The sequence below is a fragment of the Scatophagus argus genome, chromosome 13 (assembly GCF_020382885.2).
Source record: "Scatophagus argus isolate fScaArg1 chromosome 13, fScaArg1.pri, whole genome shotgun sequence".
In the NCBI taxonomy this organism is placed as follows: Eukaryota; Metazoa; Chordata; class Actinopteri; family Scatophagidae; genus Scatophagus; species Scatophagus argus.
The window spans coordinates 12155798-12179007 of record NC_058505.1 but is presented as its reverse complement, the minus strand read 5'-3'; the positions used below and the strand labels follow the sequence as shown (position 1 = coordinate 12179007).

The 23210-nt window shown below is 41.1% G+C and overlaps 1 protein-coding gene across 4 annotated transcripts in view; it reads right to left on the bottom strand.

Moving 5' to 3' along the window:
* The window catches only part of gpc5c (glypican 5c), a 95353-nt gene that overhangs the window by 50374 nt on the left and 21769 nt on the right, over window positions 1–23210 (bottom strand). For all 4 annotated transcript variants that reach the window (XM_046407361.1, XM_046407359.1, XM_046407362.1 and 1 more), the window contains 4 exons: window positions 17547–18241; window positions 4498–4661; window positions 3273–3329; window positions 2551–2673 (listed from right to left, as the gene is read on the bottom strand). In XM_046407361.1, the coding sequence (XP_046263317.1) occupies window positions 2551–2673; window positions 3273–3329; window positions 4498–4661; window positions 17547–18241 (1039 nt within the window). The remainder of the gene's footprint in view (window positions 1–2550; window positions 2674–3272; window positions 3330–4497; window positions 4662–17546; window positions 18242–23210) is intronic.

The following is a 23210-nucleotide window of genomic DNA, read 5'->3' as shown; positions in this document are numbered from 1 at the left end:
ACAGGGGGCACCACGGCACCAAAACACCAACCCTTTCCATGCCCTGTCCTGTCCCTTTCTCTCTCTCTCTCTCTCCCTGACACATGCCAACCTAGTCAGATACAAAGAGAGAGATTTGCTGATCTGAGCAAGTTATGGGGGGTGCCAAACGTTTCAGTAGGGTGCTGTTTTCTTATTCAACCCAAATACACTTGACACTACAAGCAATGACCTGGCTCTCACCAGGGAGTGATTGATAACACACCTTTACAACTCATTAGCACTGTTGTTCAAAAACCAGTTGGTAATAAAAGTGACACACAACAAAGACAAAGAAGGTGTGTTCTGACAAGATTAGAGACTTCTTGGGTTTTTGGTGCTGAATGATTGCCTCACTTCATGTTTATTCACTCATATGCTCCTGATCATGGACATAGTATACACACGTTGGCTGCTTATGTACTTTGAGTGCTGACACAATGTCACAGCCCCTGATGAATGGGTGGTCTGCTCAATATATCTCAGTCACTGACAGATCCTCTGCAGTTCTCAGATTCTGTAAAGATGGGAAGGGTAGGAGTGCTGGGCCAGGACACGAGAAGAGAAGAGAAGAGAAGAGAAGAGAAGAGAAGAGAAGAGAAGAGAAGAGAAGAGAAGAGAAGAGAAGAGAAGAGAAGAGAAAAAAGAAAAGTAAAGAAAAGATATCCAATCTAAAACAATAATGACATTTTGAAAACCAAGTATATAAGCTGACTAAAGTCTAACTTATTCATGAAACTCTCAGACAAAATGGTTTGGCCAACCCAACCACTGAGGATAATAAAAGGGTCCTTTTGGAATCTGAGACATCTGTTCGTGTTCCTAATGTCTTCCCATGTACTCATTTAAAGCATAATGTATGGCTCAACCCAAGCAAAATGGACATACCACAGAATATGACAAACACTCATAGGGTGGATCGTGGGGAAAAGGCATCCCCAGTGCTCTATTTTCCTCTGTCATGGCCAATACTGACATTGCCAAGAGCTGAAGTTGCCATTGTAATGGGAGCCAGTTTAGGGCCACCGCAGTAGGAGAGCAGAACCTTGTCATAATTATGGACTGAATTTCGAGAGCGTTTAAGAAACAGATCCAGCAGGGGGAATCAGTTACAGACGCACACTGGCTCAGTAATTCAGTAATCTGCATCAATTCTCTGTTCTGTAGCCACGCACGCACACACACACACACACACACACACATGCATACACACAAACACACGCTAAAGAAGAAGTACTTCAATTTCTGAGAGATGCAACCAAAACCGTAAGTAGGAAAAGAGTTCCAGGGCCACACCTATAAATCAGCACAAAATATGAACTTCACAAATATGTAAAAGAAAGAGAAGTGAGCAGAAAAAGAGAGAAAGACACAAATAACAAGGGGCTAGCAGCTACTTGTTCTGCTTGCATTTACTCAGTGTGACTAAGTTAATGACTTAATGACTTCCTTATTTCTACATTGACTGAACAGCCAGCCACAGTGACTTCACAGACTGACATTACACAAGCACACAGAGGGGTTGTTACTTTTTCAGAAATCTGATTGCACTCACAAGACATCCTTCTGAAAGCAAGGTATCACTCTATAATCAGGTGATATCGGGCAACCCATTTTAAAAGGGGTGCATCCAGCATTAACTGCTGTGTCATTTGGAGAAAACAAAACTTCTCATCTCCAAACCCGAATGTTGTGCTTATGCAACAACTGCCACAGCAAAGTCATGAAACCAGATACAAAACGTTGCCTAATCGTCAAGAACTCTTACCACAGGACAAGAATAATCACCAAAATGAATCTGTTTGCTGCTCTTATTAAATCAGAACAGAACAATGGAACAGTTTGGGCGTAGGCATCAATATGGAGTCACTAGAATTACAGCCTTGCAGTCATATGCTTGTGTGAACAACTGTCAAGTTACAGTAAACATCCACGTCTGTCCAGACTCGCATATAATATATGTAGCGACTGACAGAGAGCTTCGTCACGTTTTGCAAAACATTATGATGTCACAGTGAAGTTGACCTTTGACCTTTTGGATATAAAATGTCATCACACATCATTTTATCCTGTTAAACATTTGTGTAAAATTTTGTCATAAGTGGTGTATGAATTATTGAGTTATGGCAAAACCTTTGACCTTGGACCACCCAAGTCTAATCAGTTCATCCTTGAGTCCAAGTGGAAATTTGGGCTAAATCTGAAGAAATTCCCTGAAGGCACCCTTGAGATATCACGTTCACAAAAATGGGATGAATGGATGGACAACCCGGAAACACAATGCCTCGGGCCATAACTATTTCCAGCGTAGAAGCATAAAAATCCAAATGACTTTCTAGTTTTGTTCACTGCAGCGCTCAGAAACTAAAAAGTCAGATGTGCAGGGAACTCTGGTTTGTTTCTTGATCTCTAGAAAGTAACATCCCCAATGTGGTGGTCCATGAAGGAATGAGCAAAGGAGTGAATGTCTAATCTCTGTCTGTCAAATCTTTACTTTGCATAACCTCAAGCCCTTTTAAAGTTTCTTCTTACCTTTCCACCACATCATCTCCACTCCAGCATGTAGAGTCGTCCACTACATTCTCTCCTTCGCACAACATCTCTGGCAATGCTGCAAAGAAAGACCTGTAGCGCTGCAGGTACATCAAGAACTCCCTAAGAAAAAACAGACACATGGGGAAAGCCCAGAAAGTGATTTTAACAGTCACTGCATATCTTTGAAAACATACAGCTGAAGAATGCGTTGTCTGACTTCTGCCAGATTTTTGGTGCTGCTGACTACAAACAGTATCTGTATTCTATTCAATACTACATGCATGAGATAAATACAAGAGATGATTGTGATGGTGACAGAAAATGAGCCAATGTGACCACTTCACTGAATCAGCACATTTTTCTCAATTACACTCTTTGGTAAAGTGCTTGCTTCACCAGATTCACTAACACATGTCATTGATATATATACACTGTCATCTCAAGCAGAACAATGACACATTTTGATCAGACACACGCTGTTGCCACCCATGATGTGGAGCAAAACAACAGGGGTCATGAGAGGTTATGTGCTAAGTCAGTCAGTGTGGGGAATCACTGTTTGAAGAATAACAGACAATATGAATATGGATGATTTTGAAAAATTACACCCAAAACACAAAGACAATCAACTGTAAATAAAATGTCACAGGTGTCACAATATGAGCTGTCAATGCTGTGTCAGAGTCTGAGAGAAATAAGATGTTTGCGTTCGTGCTTACCTAGAGAGTGTTCTCAGACTATGTTTATTGTTCTTGGAGGGTTTCAGGGGGAACGAGCTGGGAATGATGGGAGTTGGAGTCCAGGGGAGATTGTTGCAAGCAAGGAGGATGCAGGGATGTGAGGGGGGGTGGAGGGGGGGGGGGGACAAAAAGATGACATGACATGACAAGACGCATGGGGAGGAGGGAGAAAAGACAGTCAGTTGACCCTGAAAGAGAATGATTATTCATGCACATGCAGAGACTGGCCACACCACACATAAATCAATATAACCATTTTTACCCACACCACACCTATAATAAAATCAGACAATGGTATTCAATGTATATGTTAAGTCAGAAAACAAACACATAAGCAAACATTTACACATGTGCAAATAGTTATTCACAGAAAAGCCAAAAAGAATTCTGCTGAGGTTCTCGATTATTAATTTTCCCTGTTAAAACAAAATATAAATGTTGCTTTACTCTGTCATGTTTCATATTTTGAAGCAATAGACTGCTCTCCCTTTGCTGCAGTGCGTGCTGCCATGTCTCTGAAGTGGTCAGTGCTCACATGTGCTCTGGTCAGGGCTGCCAGCAGGCAGGGAGCTGGATTGTCTCGCCATGAATGGTGGTGGCAGAGCTGGGCCAGACCTGTCAGCTAGGCTGGCATCAGTACAGTGATTCATGGTTTGGGACAAGGTCATTCAGGCAAATGTGTGTTTTGTGTGTGTGTGTTTCTGTGTGTGACACTATTTAAGCTGAGGCCGACTGGTGCGCAGAGTTGGTGGTATAGCCGTCTGAGTAAACAGGAAATTGTTGGTCCATCAAGATTAATCTTGCCCACACTCCCCCTCTCCTGGCACAGCACAGCCAGCTGCTGTGGGCATGGGGTGGCTGCCTCAGAGGCCAGGTGGAGGGCATGGACTTTAGTGCCAGGCACTACATTTAGCATGTGTGTGTGAGTGTGTACTGTATCCAACTAACCATATGGAGAAAGAAAAATGATGGCAGCTGTGAAGACACTGGCCAACTCATATGTCCAGCACCTATTCACAGCTGTATGACTTTGTCATACAGACCAGTTTTCATTTAATTTCAATTGAATAGCTGACCATATAGCAGTGTAAATAATTAACAAGCCAAAAAAAAGCTGCAGCTGAATATTTGCAGCAAATAAAAGAGGCGATTTACAAAATGCAGTAGTTAACTCTGCAGTTCACAGTTAATTGCTTGGTCTTACCTCCTCAAGTGGGCTAACTGCCCCTGCCACTGCTCTGGTAGAGGTTTGGAGGGGGTGGCAGATGGGAGAGGAGACGAGGAGGTCAGAGAAGAGGTTGTGACCTCTGGGCTAGTAGGCTGCATGCTTGAAGGTTCCCCAGTAGACAGCCCACACACCTTGTCCACCTGTGGTGAGGATAGAGCAAATACACACACACACAGACACCTGTTAAGCTAGGAAAACATTTAACAGCACGGGTGGAGCTGCAGGCGACTCCAATAAACTGCCAATTGGCACCTGCACAGCTGAAAGCATATAAATGCAAATAGTTTATACAAAGTGAACATTTTTTTTGGTTTTTTTTTTGAGTGATGTCATCAATTTCAAATGACGAATGCCTATATTTCAATTGAATGATTGCAGGGTGAAGAGAGGTGAAAAGATTTATGAAACAGAGAACTTCAGAGTAACTGACAACATGGGAAAAAGGTGGGTGTGAAGTGAGGGATGTGATGAAAGGAAATGGTGTGATGAGTGACTAACTGCCAGGAGGGCTGACAGTAAATGTAGAACATTCTACTACTTCATGGAGGTGAACGCATGTGCACACAGTTGGCAACGATGACGAGCATCTCCAGTGGGCCATTAAACTTGGCGGGGTCATGAGAACGAAGGGGCGTGTGCTTCAAACCAGGAGGCAAAATCAATGACAACTCATTGGCTTAAAAGCCTCTGGCCAGTCTTATTAAGTGGTCCTCAATTAGCCAGAGAGAGACGGAGTGCAATGGTTCTTGCACGCTGGACTGAATAATTCAAGTGATCACTGTATATACGCTACTCTGTCTCGAGAGATGAGTCATTCTACCATGTAAGGGCGTCCAACAGGACTGTGCAATATTGAGCAGCACTACTTATTCATCACTGATTTAGAAAAGGGTGCCGTACAGCAAGAAGCTGTGCAAATGACTTCACTGAAGCAGGGTTTTCTCCACATTCTTAGTGATGTTTTCATACACGCAGTAAAGCACACCTTGACTTTTCCCAGAGTAGTTGATCATGTTGGTTTCTTAATTAAGAATACACTTTGATCACTTACTCCACTATTTAGAATCAGGGCCAGATGATGTTAATTTGAAAAATGCAATTTTAGGTGGTGCAGTTTTCCAACGTTTTGTTCACAGAGGAGAGGACACTAAGTTACAATAACTAAGGATCAGAAATTGGTCCGGCATTGGTACTAAACAATACAGTGATCAACTCTGACACTAATCCAGTGAATATACTCTGGAAATCCTCATTAATAAAAACATCAAAGCAATTGTGCAAACTTTTCTTACACCGTTAGACACACTGTCACTGAAATGCAACTGTTTAGGAAGGCCTGTGAGGACCATTAAACAACGGAATGCACAAACAAATATATAAAAGTCATTTGGAATGGAGCTGGTAAGCATCTGTGTCTAAATGACTGGTTGAACGGGTGTGTCCACATGCTAGGAAGAGTTTGGATAAGGATAGTAAGTGTGGAAGCAGCTGAAATATGTGTTAATGGTCAGAAAATGTATCTTGCCAGCATGCTATAAATACACTTTCACCCTAGGGTAAGACAGATTTGTCATCTCATGGGCCTTATAAACAGAGTTTAAAAGACGGTTTTCACATAACAGCTATCTATTCCTGAGCAGTGGGTCATCCAGTAGCTCAAGAATCCAAGAATTGTTTTCTAGCCATGTAACAACCTAACCTGAACATCTTTCCTTGTCCTTGCACCTCACTCTTCACTCTGGCCTTCCTCTCCTACTTTAGTTTAACTACATTTTGGTCTTAAATCCTCCATTGCGGCAGACGCTGGGCACGGGGATGGCTGTTTTATTGCATTAACCTTACCTCCCTCTGGACCAATAAAACATGCTCACATGTGGTAGAGCGACTCACAGCCACACATGCACACGCAAACATGCCACACGCACACATTACATCGTGGTGGTGAGAAAAGATGGAATGCAGCAACTGTTTTGGCAATGCAGGCTATCAACACAATAAGCCAAATGCTCCTTGCATGTGCTGCAGTGTTTCTGCACACAATTACCATTTAATTCATTTATGTACTGTCTGCACAACATGATGTGTTCAGAGATTCTTCAGAGCATTTGTGAAATTTCAAAACCATACAATGGATTGTTTTATGAAGTAAGGTATGTAAAAACTAGAGTATCTGTGCAAGGGTAATGGCAACCAAGGATATTCTAAAATTTAGAGTCTAATTTGTATTTTGCTAATTAGCCTGGAGCATTGCTCAGTATAGAATTATCAACACTGGCAAGTGTTTGCAGCAACAAATAAAATGACTCAATAAAACACTGTTTATTCCAAGATGCAGTAAAGCTATAAATGTCAAAGTTGATTCATTTTACCATACAAACTTGCTAAAACCTGTTTCTAAACTACATGTGCAAATACTTGAAGTACTTAACCAATATGGCAGATGTGGTTGAAGTGAACCACACGCCTCTTCCTTATTTATCAAAAAATATGTTTCTATTAAATACATTCCAGAGATTTAAAACACGTATTCCAGACACCATGACATCATGTCCAGACCGCAGTGTTTGGAAGGTCTACAGCACTGCATGTGTGATAAGGAGGTGTGTGTGTTTGTGTGAAAGTGGTGAGGCAGGCTGTGCAAGAGGCAGGTGTGCAAAGGGCTGAGAAGAACCAAGACAGGTCAGTTATTATTTGTTATTAAGGAAATTGTGTGTCTATCTTTCTTTAATTATTTATGCTCTTTTTTGAGTACTCCACTCTGGTATTTGGGCCAGGACTCCCAAACAAACATCCTACATGAAAATTAAAATGCACTTCAATTAAATATAAACATACCATAAGACAATCAAGTAGTATACAGATAAAATATTCCAGACGTCATCAAAAATCCATTGGGACATTGTTATAGTATGATGCCAATAGTTTAAAAGAGCAGTACTTGGCTGGAAAAGTCTCATTTCGTGAGACCAAAGGTGATAATTTAATTCAACACATGAAAAAACATCCAAAAAAGGTCAGAGCTACAGGTTATCATTTCTCTACAGCAGTGATAAATGGGAGGGGGGGAAGGGGAGACAGAATCTAATCCTGTCATTGTGAACTTTTCAAAGAGGCAGAGCAAAGTTTTAAAATCCGGTGCCATTTCTCACCTGCCTTTGTATGACACACACGCTATTCTCCGAGACAAAAATGTAAACATCAGTGTAAAATATGAACATCAAGAGGAGGTCGCTGACAGTTCTGTTTGCATAACCCCATTATTTTTAGAGCCAAACCACAGAGAAGATGTTCAAAATGCACCACTTTTGAAGAGGCCATAAGAGAGCAGAGAAAGGCCCACGTCTCAAAACAAAAAGTCTGACACAAATCATTCTTATGCCTAAGCAAGCATGCAACTGTGTAAACAGAAGACAAAGTCATTGTAGGGAAAATAAACTATCTTCATTATGGATCCTCTTGAGAAATGGAGACATGCTCTAACGGACTGGACCACATAATCCTGAGGGCCAATCAGATGACAACTAAATAATGATATGGCACACAACACAACCATAAATCAATTATCTCCTGACCTGATGATGGCGTGAGAAAGAAAATCCTATTTGGGAACAGCATGAGTACTTACTTTTGTATATGTATGTATGTGTGTGTGTGTGTGTGTGTGTGTGTGTGTGTGTGTGAACACCTGTTTGTCCTTGTTATTCCTTCTCAGTCTCAGCTATTCTGTGGCACATTCTTTATACGATGAAGAGACTGATGGAGGGGGCAGATTAGTGAGATGCATGTTGTCTATATGGGGAGACTTTAGGGAAATACAAGGTATGTATTCTATGTGCATTTGAGCTAGCCAATGAAATCTGATTTCTACTGAAGGTAAGTGGATCATTGTTTTTACAACCATGTACACGTTTTACTGAAGGATTTGCTGTGTTGCATGTCAAAGAGACATCCAGTCACAGTAATTCATTTATCTTTACCTTAAAAAAGGTGTGAACTGTTAATGTGGATTAACTTAAAACTGACTTGACGTGTGTGTGTGTGTGTGTGTGTGTGTGTGTATCTGTATCTTATGTTATCATCATGAGGCAAGTGAGTGTAAAAAGAGCACAACAGGAGAATCAATTTCAAGCCAGCCAAGCCCAGGGCCATCCCTCCTCTCGGGGAGTATTGGCTTACCGATAGCAGTGGTGGTCTTGACTTCCCAGTTTATTTATCAAGGGATTACCCAGCAAAGCCAAGGGAACTTTCTCAGCCCTCCTCTCACCCCAAGAGCATTGCACTGTGGGATGAAGAGGGCTTGTTCGGTCAGTCAAGACCCCCGACTTCCACTTTTCCGTAGTTTGTGTTTTAAATGTACATACACACATACACACAATCTGGTCATCTTAGGCTACCAACTGTTTGACTCCAGGAACAAACAAACAACAGCTAAATACAATTTCTAGTAGAGCTAAAGAATTCTTACCATTTGCAACAAAGGCACAAGGATTCTTCCACTGCAGAACCTGGCCAAGTATATTGAATTTAAAAAAAAACAGTCACATACTGAGATTGTGTTATATTAACCGTTCCTGACCTTAGTTAAAACAATATCCAGTTTCCAGCCAAACCTTAGAGATTGTATTCATTTATCACAGTTATGTATCATCGGGCTGCATGGCCTCAGTGGAACATCAGCTCATAGAAATACTAACAACTGGTTCTGTGCCATCAGTTGTACTATTTCAAACTAATCTCAAGGATTCACTTAAAGCTGTTTTGCACTGTAGTGGTGTATATCTGTATACAAAGGATGTGTGAGAGCGCAGGCATATGCACAAATATGTATATTTTATGACTTCACTATGATAGGATGTTCAGAAGTAGAAATTGTGTCTGTTTCATTCATATCACTGGCTCTTGGGACTGCTGCTTACATCCATAATCCAAGCCACGGTTACTGTCATCTAAAGATATTGGACACTTTTAAACCATGTTTTCTCATAACCATGAAACATTCGCTAAATAAAAAATTTCATTGCGGTCTGTGACAGTAAAACTAAACTGTTCTTGCTCTCCAAGACAGAAATCAAACAGTCCTCGATCCAGGAAACAGTCCTCCCCTATTATTAAGGTTTAGATACATGAAGTAGTGACACAGCAAGAGAAGAAACAGGCCAAATAACAGAAGTCTCTTGTTCAGTACCATGTTGAATCACCTTTGGAATTAGAATTTCATTCAATGTATTGCATTAATGTTTCAATGAGAGCTATGCAGAGTAATTAACTACAAGACTGGAAAAATAAATAAATAAGAGAGCAAATAACAGCAAACGCAATTAGCTTTATTTTGTCCTCACATCACTGCAGTTACTAACTGAAGGAGAAAAAATGCAATCTGTGGCCAAGTAAAGAAATGACTAGCGGAAATGGAAAGAGAACAGCAGCCCATTGGTTTACATACTGGTAGGCTCACTAACCGCACAGGAAGATCCTTTTTACTTTGGCAACAGGGTTGTTTATGATGTTTTCTCCAACTAAAACCAAGGCAATTCAATTTCAAATGACTGGAGTTTTTGCCATCAAGCATCACGATAATTGTGTTTAAACAACCAACAATTTCCATGTCTAATTGCAACACATACAAAAATAGAAAGGGAGGGCCTGCAACTTGTGCAGGGCCTCTATTGCTGTTCTTACAGAATGCAATTTAAATGCATGTTAAAGTAAAAGAAACCATCAATAACCTTAGACTTACTGTTTGGGGTGTAATGTACAATTACATGACTTGTTGAGGATCAACACTGGATCATATGTTTAACAGTTTGTTATCACAATGCACTACAATCCAAGAATAACCATATATACAGTATATATGTATGTATAGCAAGGATGCAGAAAAATACAAAAATGTTTGCTCTTTATTATGCATTAAGGTGACTACTTAAATTTCGCAGTACTAGCAGTGCTATGGTGCAGGCCTTGACGTTAAGGAAGCAAGCTGGAAACTGGAAAGTTGCCAGTCCAAACCCAGGACCATCTGGGAAAATCTGGGTGGGTTAGGGGAATAAGGATGTCTCTTTGCTCCCTTAACTACACTGTTAGGCTGTGTTTTACTTTTAACCACACAAAGAGACAGATGTAAGCTTTAAGGTGTTGAGTTTAATCAGACCATTATGGCCTCACACGGCAGTCAGCCCCGAACAGTAGGCCACCCTTTTACTGATACTAAGTCTGACTTAGGTCTGTAAGAAACAAAATGAGAACACAGTTTAGTCAGATATTCTAATGTCTAGCAATGAGATTATACGATACATGATTTAGAAAACAGATGTCATCACAAGTATCTCAAGATAGGTAAGAAGAAGAAGATAGGTAAAAACATATCATCAGGAAGAAAAAAAATGCTTGGTAGTGAATGACAGTGAGTGAGACTGTGAGCTTGTCCAATTAAAAGACTTACAGACCTCTTGATATCACTAGCATCTTTCATCTGATAATGTTAAACTGCTGTTGCAAACGACTGAACTAATTGCCATCCTTTATTCTTCGTACTTGTAACACTTCAGTTCTTTTTGGCAGGAAAGATTAAAGCTGGTGACTATTAAACAGGCAATAATTAAAGAAAAACTGCATCAAAGGCACATGTGTGTCACACGAACCGTAAAAAGCAAATTTGCAATTAATTAATCACTTACTGAACACAATAGAAGGCGCACGTCATCAATTTCGCCCCCTTTCCCGTAAAAAACGTGTTTGTTCTTATCCTAACAGAATGTTTAAGCTTCACTGTATACAATAATCATGTATGTGCAGATTCTGACATTATAATGATTTTAAGAGGTGAAGCCCATGAGCATCATTTGTAATGGAAGCCAATCCTTGCCCACACAGTGAGATGACTGGACCAGATAAGTGTGATGTGGAAACTTGAAGCCTTCAGTGTACATCCACTGAGGACGAACTTCACAGTGAAGTAGGTGACATCTTGTGTCCAGCAGTTAAACTTGGGGACTGAAAAATATTGCATATTCATATATTCAGGCAATTCTTAATGAGTAAGAAGGAAAGGACACCCATTTTATGGATTGTGATGTGACAATTATACCCTTTGTTCTGTAAAAACATTGTCAGAGACACATTAGACAATTTTTATGTATGCATATGTTGATAGGATTTTTAAGTTAAAGACTATTTTTAGTTTTTAGCTTTCAGTGCAAAAACATTCAGCATACATAACACCTCCTGAACCACTCAAGGGCTAATTGTGACAGATCTCTCCAATTGGCCTGTCCCAGAAAGCCTTGAGTGAAAGAGTGGAGATGATTTACAGCATCACTCTTTTCCCCTTGCCTTCTTTTCTCTCTCCCAGCCAATTCGTCATCACCATTTTTTTTGGTCTCTCTTCATTCTTTCTAAATCACTTTGTCTCCATCTTTCTCTTCAGTCTTCACTCTCTCTGCTATCAGCCTCCCGCCTCCCCTCTTTATCTCTCCCTCTCTCTCTTATCCGAATGCTGTCAGGGCTAATTAAAGAGAGACTCATCCCTCGTATATCACAGGGAAAAGTCCTTGAGATTCCAATCAGTTAAGAGAACACTGAGTTTCTCTCTCCACATTGAGGTTTGTTTTTCCCAATTAAATCACTCACAGATGATCTAAAATTGAGAGGCTCTCGTTTTTTTTTTCTTTGTAAATATGGGTGTCACTTTGGAGTTTGTTGACATTTGTCCACAAGCATCAGAGGAGTCAAGTGGTCACACACCACATAAATTGAGGAGAAAGGGCAGGGAAAAGAGACAGAGAGAGGTCAAGTGAGTTCATCTCATCTGTGCCTGCAATGAAACATGCACACCAGCAAAGAAAATAAGCTTGCAGATAGAAACTTTCAGAATACACATGTCCATTTTGAAGCATTTCAATGAACCGGCAATTGCCAATAAAATCATAACACAGATGCAGTAGGCATTCCGGTTCCCTTCACCACAGCAGCTGCATGACAGTATCATGGCAGCTAGTTCAACATGCAAGGTGCTCAACAGCAGGCCAGTGGACACCAGGGTATCAGGTGAGGCTGCTGGGAGTGTGAACACACACACACAGGCATGGCAAACTTAAAGGGTGACAGAGAGGGAGGTGTGGAGACATGGAGAAGTTAAAATGAGGGTTTACATAAGGGTAAAAAAGCCCGTGTGGCCAGGGGTGCTGACTCCATGGTTTGAGATACCACAGTGAGAACAAGTAGAAAAAGCCCAAATGTGATTTCTACACTGTTCACTGCAGGCACAATTATCTAAAACTAAATGTTGAAAAAGGACCTCATCAGCAATACCAGAGAAGTGTTTGTTTCTGAAAATGTTTGGACGAAGCGATATTACATGATGAGATATCCTTAGCTACTAGATACTGGACAAGATGGAGGACAAACTTGGCATCATGTAACAATATTTTTTGCTATCTCAGTTTAAATTCACCAGCCAAAAGATTTTGAGGGGTCCAATCCATAGATACAAGTTTTTTTAGTTATACATTTAAGCCTTGTAACCGACAGCACTGTATGACTGTGGACCTTCTTTCTTTCTCAGTCATCTCTCTCTCCTGTCATTTCTTATTCTGTGTAAAACAGTCCATCTGAGTGGACTTGCTTCTGTGAACATCTCATGAACTTATGATCAACCTCATATTTACATGTCCAAATCCAAATGTAATGGCCGAGCAATCAATCAAATGCCGTTTTTTTGTAGTGTTGAGTGCTGCTGCATATTATCAACAGCAGCAAATACTAAAAGAGGGAAGAGGGAGGAGAGCAGGAAAAGATGTACGAGGGTGGCTAAGGAGATGAGAGGCTGCATCTACCATCATTAGCTAATGTACTGCTGAGTAAGCCAGCCAGTCAGCATGAGGGTTAGACAGAATGCCAAAGGCGCACACTTACAACTTGGGTTGTAAGTGAAAAATGGGGTTAAGCTTATAGATTGGCCATGAGCTCATTTTGCGTCAGCTACCATTCTACTAACAGTTTTAAATTTGATACATACTCTACAACAGTACGGCAAAATATGTCCTATTCTGAAACGATAAAAATACAAGGTCGCAGAGAATGGGCCAGGGAAAGTAAAATAAGAAACTGTGATGACAACAAACAAAGTTTGTTTTCACACCAATGATATTCCTTTATTTTATTATGGGCCAGCGTAAAAGAAAAAGTGCTTGCAATGTAAGCCACTGCAGTCTGTTGAGGTGCCGCTGTGGTGACTGGAAACCTTCCAGTCATCCCACTGGCCCTTGTTTCCATTATCTAAAGGCCCAGGCTGCTATTATCATTCCTCCATAAGACTGTAATGAGAGGCCGGGGTAAAACCAACAAGCGGATAAGGTAGACCTGCATATAAACTGTTCTAATCTGGACCACTAGCACTATTTTCTCATAAACAGACTATAAAGCTCTCAGTGGGCAACTGAGCGAGTGGATGAAGGTGTGAGTGAATACATATGTCTGTGTGTAAAGATTTATCCTACAGACTACTCATCTTTAACCAGTAGAAGATGTAAAGTTCCCCTCTGGGTCATATGAGCCATATCATTTTTATGGCCATGTCAGTAAATAGCAGTCTGTGGCCTCTCAGGCACAGTTGACTCTGGAGGAAGAAACTCTTCGATGAACTTGAAAGGGCAGCATTCAGAGGGAGAAAACCTGACTAAACACTAGAGCTACCATTTCCACTGGAGCCCAATAATAGTAGCCACTTTTAGTGGATATTTTCCAATTTTGTCCTAATTGTGTCTACTTGACATAATCCAGCCTCAGCCTACCCTAATATCCATAACCATAAGCACTTCCCTTTGACCCACGTTCATGCTCCATCTTAATAAGAGCAGGAATGTGTTAAAACAGATGCTGTCCTTTTGCTGCACCACATCCACATAACTATCAATAGGTGCCTTTCAGTTTCACGTGAGCTGCTTGTCACAGGGTGGGCTGCACATCTAGCCTCCTTACAGGACTTCTAAAAACCTGATACCTGCATATGAAGTGGAGAAGTGTGCGTGTGTGTGAGTGTGTGTGTGTGTGTGTGTGTGTGTGTGTACAGTATATGTGTAACGACCCGGGTCCTACCCTATGACGTACAGCAACATATAGAGCAGACTCTGTGTAGTCTGCTGCTCTCTAAGTAACATAGAGAGAAACAGAGAGAGAGAGAGAGCAACCACTAAATGGTTTGGGATAACATCCCACTGTAAAACCACACAGTCACAATAATTCCTTTAATAACAACTCTATAATATTCTGACTCTGCAAGAAAGCATAGTTACTTCTTTGTGCTTGACTTCACACATGCAGCATAAGTTATAAAAATCGTAGGCTCAGTGAGGTATTTGTACATTTTTTACTTTGCAGTAAGATAGTAAGGATAATAGTTCTTTAAAACTGGCTGTACTCCTGGGAGGTGGTATGTAAAGGTATAAGGTTGAAGGTGGTTACGCTGACACAGTAGTTGTGCACTGGAGACTTAATAGTTTTCCTAGACAGTCCACTGTGGCTTTATAAAAACATAGTGTGATTTAAAAAGGCCATGGGTTCTAGTAATACATGTAAACAGAGCTGTGTGTCATTTTGCATGTAGGTGTATGTGTGTGTATTAGTGAATGAGTAAACTTAGGTGATCGTGTTTGCACTCTAGCCTGAGCGAATGCCTGGGTGAAATAATGAAAGCACGCTAAATGGGAGCCACTGGTGTCAGACTGGGGGCCACCTCCTTCAGCAGCAACAATTCTCCTGGCCCTTCTTTCCAGCTGGCTGGGTCTAGTTTGTATGGCCTAGCTGGAACCCTTTCAATTCTGTCCCACTTGTCCCCGTGCTAGACTCCCTGCTCCAGGATTGCCTGCCACCCCATGAATACCAAGTAGGCATACACACACACATACACATGAAATACAAGCTGGGTCTTTCTCTGCATAGTTGTATTCAGTCAGTCTTTGAGCCTGGCAACCAACCTTCCTCTGTCTGCGTGTGGATGTGTGTATACACTAAGTGTCCATGCATTTGGATGTGTGTGTTTAATGTGAGTGTTTAATCTAGAATCATTCAGGTACTGTGCTGTTCTCTCACAACTTTCAAAGGACCATACCAGTAGTTTCGCATGTTTAATCCCCTTAACTACAAATTACTTGGATTTTATATTATGAAATTTATTTCAATACACTGACCCTTCACTAGCAGGATGTTGTGACAACAATGATTTTTTTTTTTAATCTGTCTCCCTACTGCTTTAATGGTCTAAGAACAGAGGGTGTTGTAAGCTGTACAGACTGCAAAGCCCCCTAATGGATTGTAATTTGTGATTTTGGGTCGTAAATAAAACTGACTTGACTTGATGAGATAAAGTGAAGCTGTGATGACAAAGACTTCAGATTTGGCTTATAGTCACAAGCTAAACCCACTGGACAAAAAGTAATAGAGGTAATGGCACTGCATTGTAAGCTGGCTTTACAAAATAATAGATGAATGAACTCTCTTGGGAGGACGATAAAACATGTCTCTCAGTAATGGACAGTGTTTGGCAGACAGTATAGTACACTACTGTGATTGCTTTTTACAGTAATAGGGATTAGAACTTGAAATTCAGTAATGCAATAAGTAATCCCAGAAATGCTCCATTACTTTGACATTTTGGAGGGACTGTTTGTTTGCTTGGCACGAGCTGGATGGAGTGACGATATTGATTTTGCATACTGTGCATTCAGTGGAGACACTTGTCTAGAAATGATAGCTTGAAGCAGGACTTTAAATGGAGAGAAGCAGCTGACCTGCCAAAAGAACAGAAATACAACTTGTGGTATTTAATGGACTTAAACATGCAAATGAGTTGATATGATCCTTTACGTAAACCTGGTTGGCAAACCTTTTCTTCACTGAGTTATTAAGTCACAACAGTAATAACTCATAATGGTTCATTGGAAGACTGCAACTGTACATTTAAAAAAACTAAAATGCCAATCTGAAGTTTAATCCATGAACAGCTTGCACATTATGGCTTCTATAGGGTCGTCTTACAGTTCCAATCCTTTTCTGGGAACAGTTCCAGGGTATACTTGTCCGCAAGTGGTCCCATTAAAGATATTAGGGAACAACTGCACCCTAACGTAACCCTGGCGACATATGAAGCATCGTTCTTCTCTTCTGTGGTCCCATATTCAATACATCCATATCACCCATAGCTACTGCTCTCGAATAACTCAAAGTGTTGACAGGATATTAATAATAAAATCCAAACTGCAACTTTTTCAAATACAAATGTTTCAGTGCCATTTTCATTGACAAAATTCATGTTGTCCTAGTCCCATTGGACACATGTAAGAGGAAAGTATGAAAGAGAGTTGGTCTCTGGTTTTACAGCCACAGTACATTGTTTTAAATGGAAAAATGAAAAATGAAATACAAGTCTAAGAATACTTTTTGTTTTATACAGTATAGTCTAACCACAACACTTGCTGTGAACATAAGAATACAAATCAAAGGTTAAAAAAACAGTTTTGTAGATTTAATTCCAGCATTCAGTTTGAACACTCATGAAACTGTCTTCATGCTGTGAACATCCATCGTAAAACCGCATTAAGCAAAAAGCATATGTGAAGTGGTTTTTATCCATGACTTCTCTCACTTTCATCATAGTCACTCAGAAATTTATAATATTCCCCTATGTTACACAACAATGGTCATTTTCGACTAGCTTGCCATTTTGGAAGATTAATCTTTTTCCAGCCTAAATTTAGACTGCATTTCTTTGTAGGAGGCTGACTTTTTTAAGCATTAACATTATTTTTCTCTGAATAATTTAAACACTGTGCCAACATTAACGCACTGTGCAGTGTTCTTTGTTGCATTGGTGGAAAAAAATGCTCATACCCCACAAGCAGTCTGCAAGAGCTTTCCAATCAATACACTGAACATTGCCAAGGTATATATGTAAAATAAAGATGTTCAACAAAAAGGTTTGGAGTCTTTTTGCATGTTCCATTAAAGCTGCTGGTGTAGTGTGTACTCACCGTGGCAGTAATGAGTGGACCATGGAGCTGTGCGTAGAGCAAGGCCTCATTAACATGCCCCCTGACCCCCAGCAGAGCTAGCTCCAGGCTGTGGTGCCCAGCCATGGCGTGGGTTAGTTGCTCCAACAAGCTGGTATACCTTCTCCAAGGCTGATCCAGCTCGGACACGCTGGCCAAGCAGCCTCGCATTACATTCAGACAGTAGCCCACGCAGGGCTTGATCAGCGTCAAGCCCCTACAGTGGGAGCAGTACACCATCTTCACCAAGCCCTTCACACACTCTTTGCTCAGGCTGACATGTTCAGTGGCATTCATCACCTCCAGACCCTCCTCCAAGGCCAAGCCAAGTTGTCGCCCGGCTCCCAGCGCTCCAGCCAGTTCTTGGGCCATGACGGCGGGATGAGGCCCAAAAGGGTTGACATCTTGCCTGATCATACGGAGACAGTCACCCATTTCATTGCCCGTCATTATGCTGCCTGGATTGATGAGCCGTGTGTAGACGAGTGGGAAGAGGTTGTTAAAAAACTGATGAACTGAAGCCTCCACAGAGACATTGGCCCCACGGAGGTAGAGTGAGAGGGAGGAGAAGAGTTGGTTAACATGGGGTAGGGCATGGCGGGACAGGGATGAGTAGGTTCCCTCCAACAAAGAGCTCAGGTGGCCCTGAGAGAAGGATAGAAGGTACTGGAACATGTCTGCAAGGAGAGCAAAAAAGAAATGCAGAATTGTGAGGTGGAAGGAAAGATTAGGGCAGATGACATTTTATACGAGGGGAACAGAAAATCATCTGATGACATGATCTACAAGCTGCAAGCTCGTATTCAAACCCTGGCTCCTAACCAGCTTGGCTTTTATGTATCAGTAAGTTGGACTGTGAAAGCAGTGTCAGGTTACCCTATAATGTGGTTGGATATCACAGTACATGAAGTCATCACCCCAATAACTATGTCTTAAGTAGACAGCCTCTCTCTCTCTCTCTCTCTCCCTCCCTCTCTCTCTCTCCATATATATATATAGATATACAGTATATATATCCTCAATCACAGAGAGAGAGAGAGAGAGAGAATTGAACATCATCATGATATGATGATATGAGCTGCAACCACAATCAGATTGCCTTTTCTTTGGCAAATACTGTATAATTCAGATGCTAAAGTGGTGTCTGAAATACTACCAACCTTGCGGCCGCACACACTCACACACAAACACACACACAGAGTTCTTATGTCATTTCCTGGTGAGCAATCAATGATGTCAGTGCAGAGGCTGATTAATGCCAATGAAGTGCCACCTCTTGCTAAGCAAAAATAAAGTTACAGAGAAGAGAGATGGAGCGACAGAGGGTAAAGAAGGAAGAGGGGGAAAATACATGAAATTTAAAAAAACAGCTCGACTCTCTACCCCTGTTCCTTTTTTCTCCAACATAGCCCTTTGCTTTTTTCACTGGCTCACTGGCATGGTTTATTGTTAAACAACTATATTACACAGTAATTACGAGACATTTATGTATATTCACTTGATCAAAAATAAAACAGAAAAACGTCTAGTATTGCATATTACCATACATACAGTCACTTCTACTGTCATTCCTCCCATGTCCTTCACTATCTGTCCACTTACCACAACTCTGCACACATTTCCTACTGTATGCAACTGTGTCAAACTGTATGTACATATATGTGTGTGTGTTGAGAGAGAGAGGGAGAGAGAGAGAGTGTGTGTGTGTGTGTGTGTGTGTGTGTGTGTGTCCTGGACATAATACTCTCCTGTGGGGTGTGATGTCAGTTTAAAATCATGCCAGGACATGAGGGAGCAGTAGCAACTGTACAGAAATTGAGACAGGAGAACAAGGGTGCCAACACACCATACACACATACACACACACGCACAAACTAAGTATAAGCTTCATACAGCGACTCAAAAGTTATAAAATTGGTTTGCTTGACACTTCAGTAGTCATTCATAAAAGATCCTAGTGAATCTGTATCACCACAGTGTTTGTTATCAAATGACTGTATTTGTGTGTTTGTGTCTGTGTGTGTCCAGCCCCTCCCAGCTCACAGACAGAAGGATAACAACAGTCATGTCCTCCTCAACAGCTGCACTAATATGACCGCTGTCTGTGACACACGGGGACTCCCCACTGGCCAGTAAAAGAACTCATTTGTAATGCACCAGGAAACTCCATTGTCATGATCAGACCTGCTCTTGTGCACATTTAATTTAAACTTGTAGCTGGTTGGATTTTGAAAAGCATGACTGCGTGTGACAGACATAAAGCAGACAGACATGACATGTAATGGACTGTTAGGGATTATTGCTGTAAAACAAAGGGTGACAGGTTGGAGTCTGACTGAACGCTGAAAGCAGTCAGAAAGACATCCAGAGATGTCAAGCTAGAAACAGACTAAGAGGAGCCACAAAATGAAAAGATGCAAAAAGAAAGGGAATGAGCAAAAATAGCATTAGATCAGCCTAGGAAGTTACAGTTTCAGTTCTACTTCCCTGTCTCCTAAAGCCTGTGGGGCTGCACAGTTGGTCCCAGCAGGAGGTCTGCCTGCTTGCCTGCCAGTCAGGCCACAAGGCTCGATAGCCACAAGAAATTTACACCACAAGATGTACTCACAGGCTTAGGTTACATGACATTACATAATGTTATTATAAAATTATCATGCTCAGAAATACCATGGTTTAATCTTACTCTCTGTAGGGTGTGGTGGGGACAAACCAAAACTAGTCTGCATAACAAGACAATCAAGTGTTCTCAGGAAGAGGTGAGGTGAGAGAGGGTGAATTTAAAAAAACAAAACAAAACAAAAAAATCAGCCTTATGCCTCTCAAGAGCACTATGACTAAATGCTCATCTTTCAAAGGGTTTATGACAGGATCATTAAATCCTTAAGACATTCCATACTTGTTAAAAAAGCTTATTTTTCGTTTGCCAAGATAGTGACACAGAGAGAACACGAAAGAGGAAAAAAGGGGAAGAGAGTGGGAGAGCGCCAGGAAAAATGGAATAAAAAGAAGCGACTGAACTTTTGAACAAGGAAAAACAACTACTGTACAAGTGGACTCCACCTTGTGAACATGCTCTGACATCTGGATTCATTTGGCCCCCGGGTCCACAGCACTACCCTGTCTCTCCATGGCTGTTACTTCAAACATGTCCTTTTCTGAACACAAAGAATAGGGGCAAAAGTCCACCTTACTGCCTCTCCACCCTCACTCTTCTCACAAAGTGGAAAAAATGGATCCCATGATTCATTCATTTTCAGCATCAGTTATTTTCTGTTCTCCATCAAGCTCTCTCCCACGCTCAAATGAATCTTGCTTTTCATTCTGTGATAAATCAAGTGCAATCATTGAGTTCAGAGAATCAGTGAGTTTTTCTACTCTACTTTCCAGCAACAGGAAACAGGGTGATAACAAAAAACAAGAAACCAACAGTTTTTTATGTCCTAACTACCACAGCATGATAGTCAATTGAGTTTGATTGTTCTGTCTGACCACTGTGTCTGAATCTGGATTCGACCACAGACACACACAGTTGTGGGTGGCTGTCATTACCATGCCACAGTCTCCCATCAGTTAGCTTCCGGGGAAATGAAGTCTGGTTGGATTGAGGCTATTTTGCCTGAACCAATTATCTACAGAAGCCCGGAATTAAAAACACATAATTGCCAAGCTAACTATACAGGAATGACTGAACAGGCCTGCTTTGTCTGTGGTCCTGTGGGGCTAATCTGACATACTCCCTGCTTGGAATAAACAAGGTATTAAAATGGTTAAAAAGCAGCAGTGCCAAAGCAGGGGAGGCCTGGGTCCTGCAGTGGCCTAAACTCAGTATGTGTTTATGTTTCTGTGACTGAATATTATACCATACCTTTCCAGTGGCCACTGTCTGAGCTCACTGGGTTTAATCTGGGTTTAATCAGAAAAAGTTATTTCCATTTTACATTCAGCATAGTAACTCAGTATTTTACTGGCAAGATTAAAGCTTAAGTGTCACCACGGTGAAGCTGCCACAATAACTGAGTCAAAACATGCACAGTGGCAGCTGGATGATTTAACTATTGTGCGCCCAATTCCTAATTTGAGAAAGATTTATGCTCATTCTAACTGAGGAGCACTGTCGGAGTTCAAGCAGGTATTCAAGACCAAGGCATCAAAGCTAGGCTGCCAAAAAATAAAAAATAAATAAAAAAATCAAGTCAAGACATGTGGCACCAGACAACCATCAACATGGTTAGTGTGTATACAAGACATGGACAAACAGATTACTCCTCAAAAAAGACATTCTGGCAGACAGCAAATGAAAGCCGCAAAGCAACTAAGCGGTTACATCAGTTACACGTGTGCATTGTTACACTGTGTCCCCACAGCTCCAAAGTGTGGCTAAGCCTCACAGTCAAATGTAATGACTTAATGAAAACATGTTATGAAAGTGAGAAACTGTCTAACTTGACAAGGTATTTCCTGTTCCTCAGACAATGCAGCATTCCTAGTCGCAGTAATTATTCCCCAGAATGAGCTAAAGCTAGGATGTCCAGCTCATTTAGAAACAGGTGTACAATAGCAAATATTCTTATACTATATTACATCTTTCTTTACCTTACCATAACATGTCTTTTGTACACAGTGCTGACAAATATAAGCCCAAAAGCAAAATGTACCTGATATTTGACTCCACTTGACTTAAAAAAAAAATGGCAAACTAATTGTGTGGTCCTGGAACTATTTCTATCATATCATCAATCATATATAAACTGTTTCTGAGTCATAAGTGACACTGCATCTTTTATTAACTGCAAGTATGTGTGTCTGTATTTTTAAATACATGCAAGTAGGTCTGGAGAGGTGCGTGTATGTGGGTGTGCTCAAATGTATATGAGATGTAAGATGTGGTAATATTGTGATAATGAGGTAGAAGACACTGTTCTCATTCCACAGAGCTGTGGGCCCTTCCTATCTAGGCAATCAGACCTGGACCTGACCAACAGTCTTCTCAGGCAAAGCATTTAATCCTACCACAGGCTTGGGTTTCAGACAGGTCACCACATAGATATATGCGACAGCGACACGTGTAGATTACATATCCCTGTTTTAATTAGTAGAAAAACTGTACATAGAGCCATCTCCCATGCAGGACTGATCATCTTAAGTTACACTGGGGAGCTGCTATGTCATACAATCTCCCATCAAACCGTTTAATGGTAATAAACTATTAATAAGTCAATGAATCAATCTGATTCATCAAAACCACATGTCTAAAGTCTAAAGTGGGAGCATGACCCATCTGACTGACAACACACACAGACATGCTGTTCGTGCAAATTTGACCTGCACGGACAGGGGAGCTGCACTCCTGCCAAAATCACCATGACTGCACAAGCCCTCATACCCACATATGCAATCACAAATATGTGTGCATGAATTTAAGCAAACTCTGGCACCAAATCCGAATGCTTGTGTGTCCTATCAGGATTCTAACAGGTGGGAAAATGAGCTTTAGAGGAAGGGCAGGAGGTGGAAGAAGAGGAGGTGGAGGAGGAGGAGGAGGAGGCAGGCTCCTCATCTCTCCATCAGCATTCCGGTAATTAAAAAGGCAGGCAAGCTATATCAAAACTCTAAAACATAAACAATTCCACAGATGCCAGGGGCGTT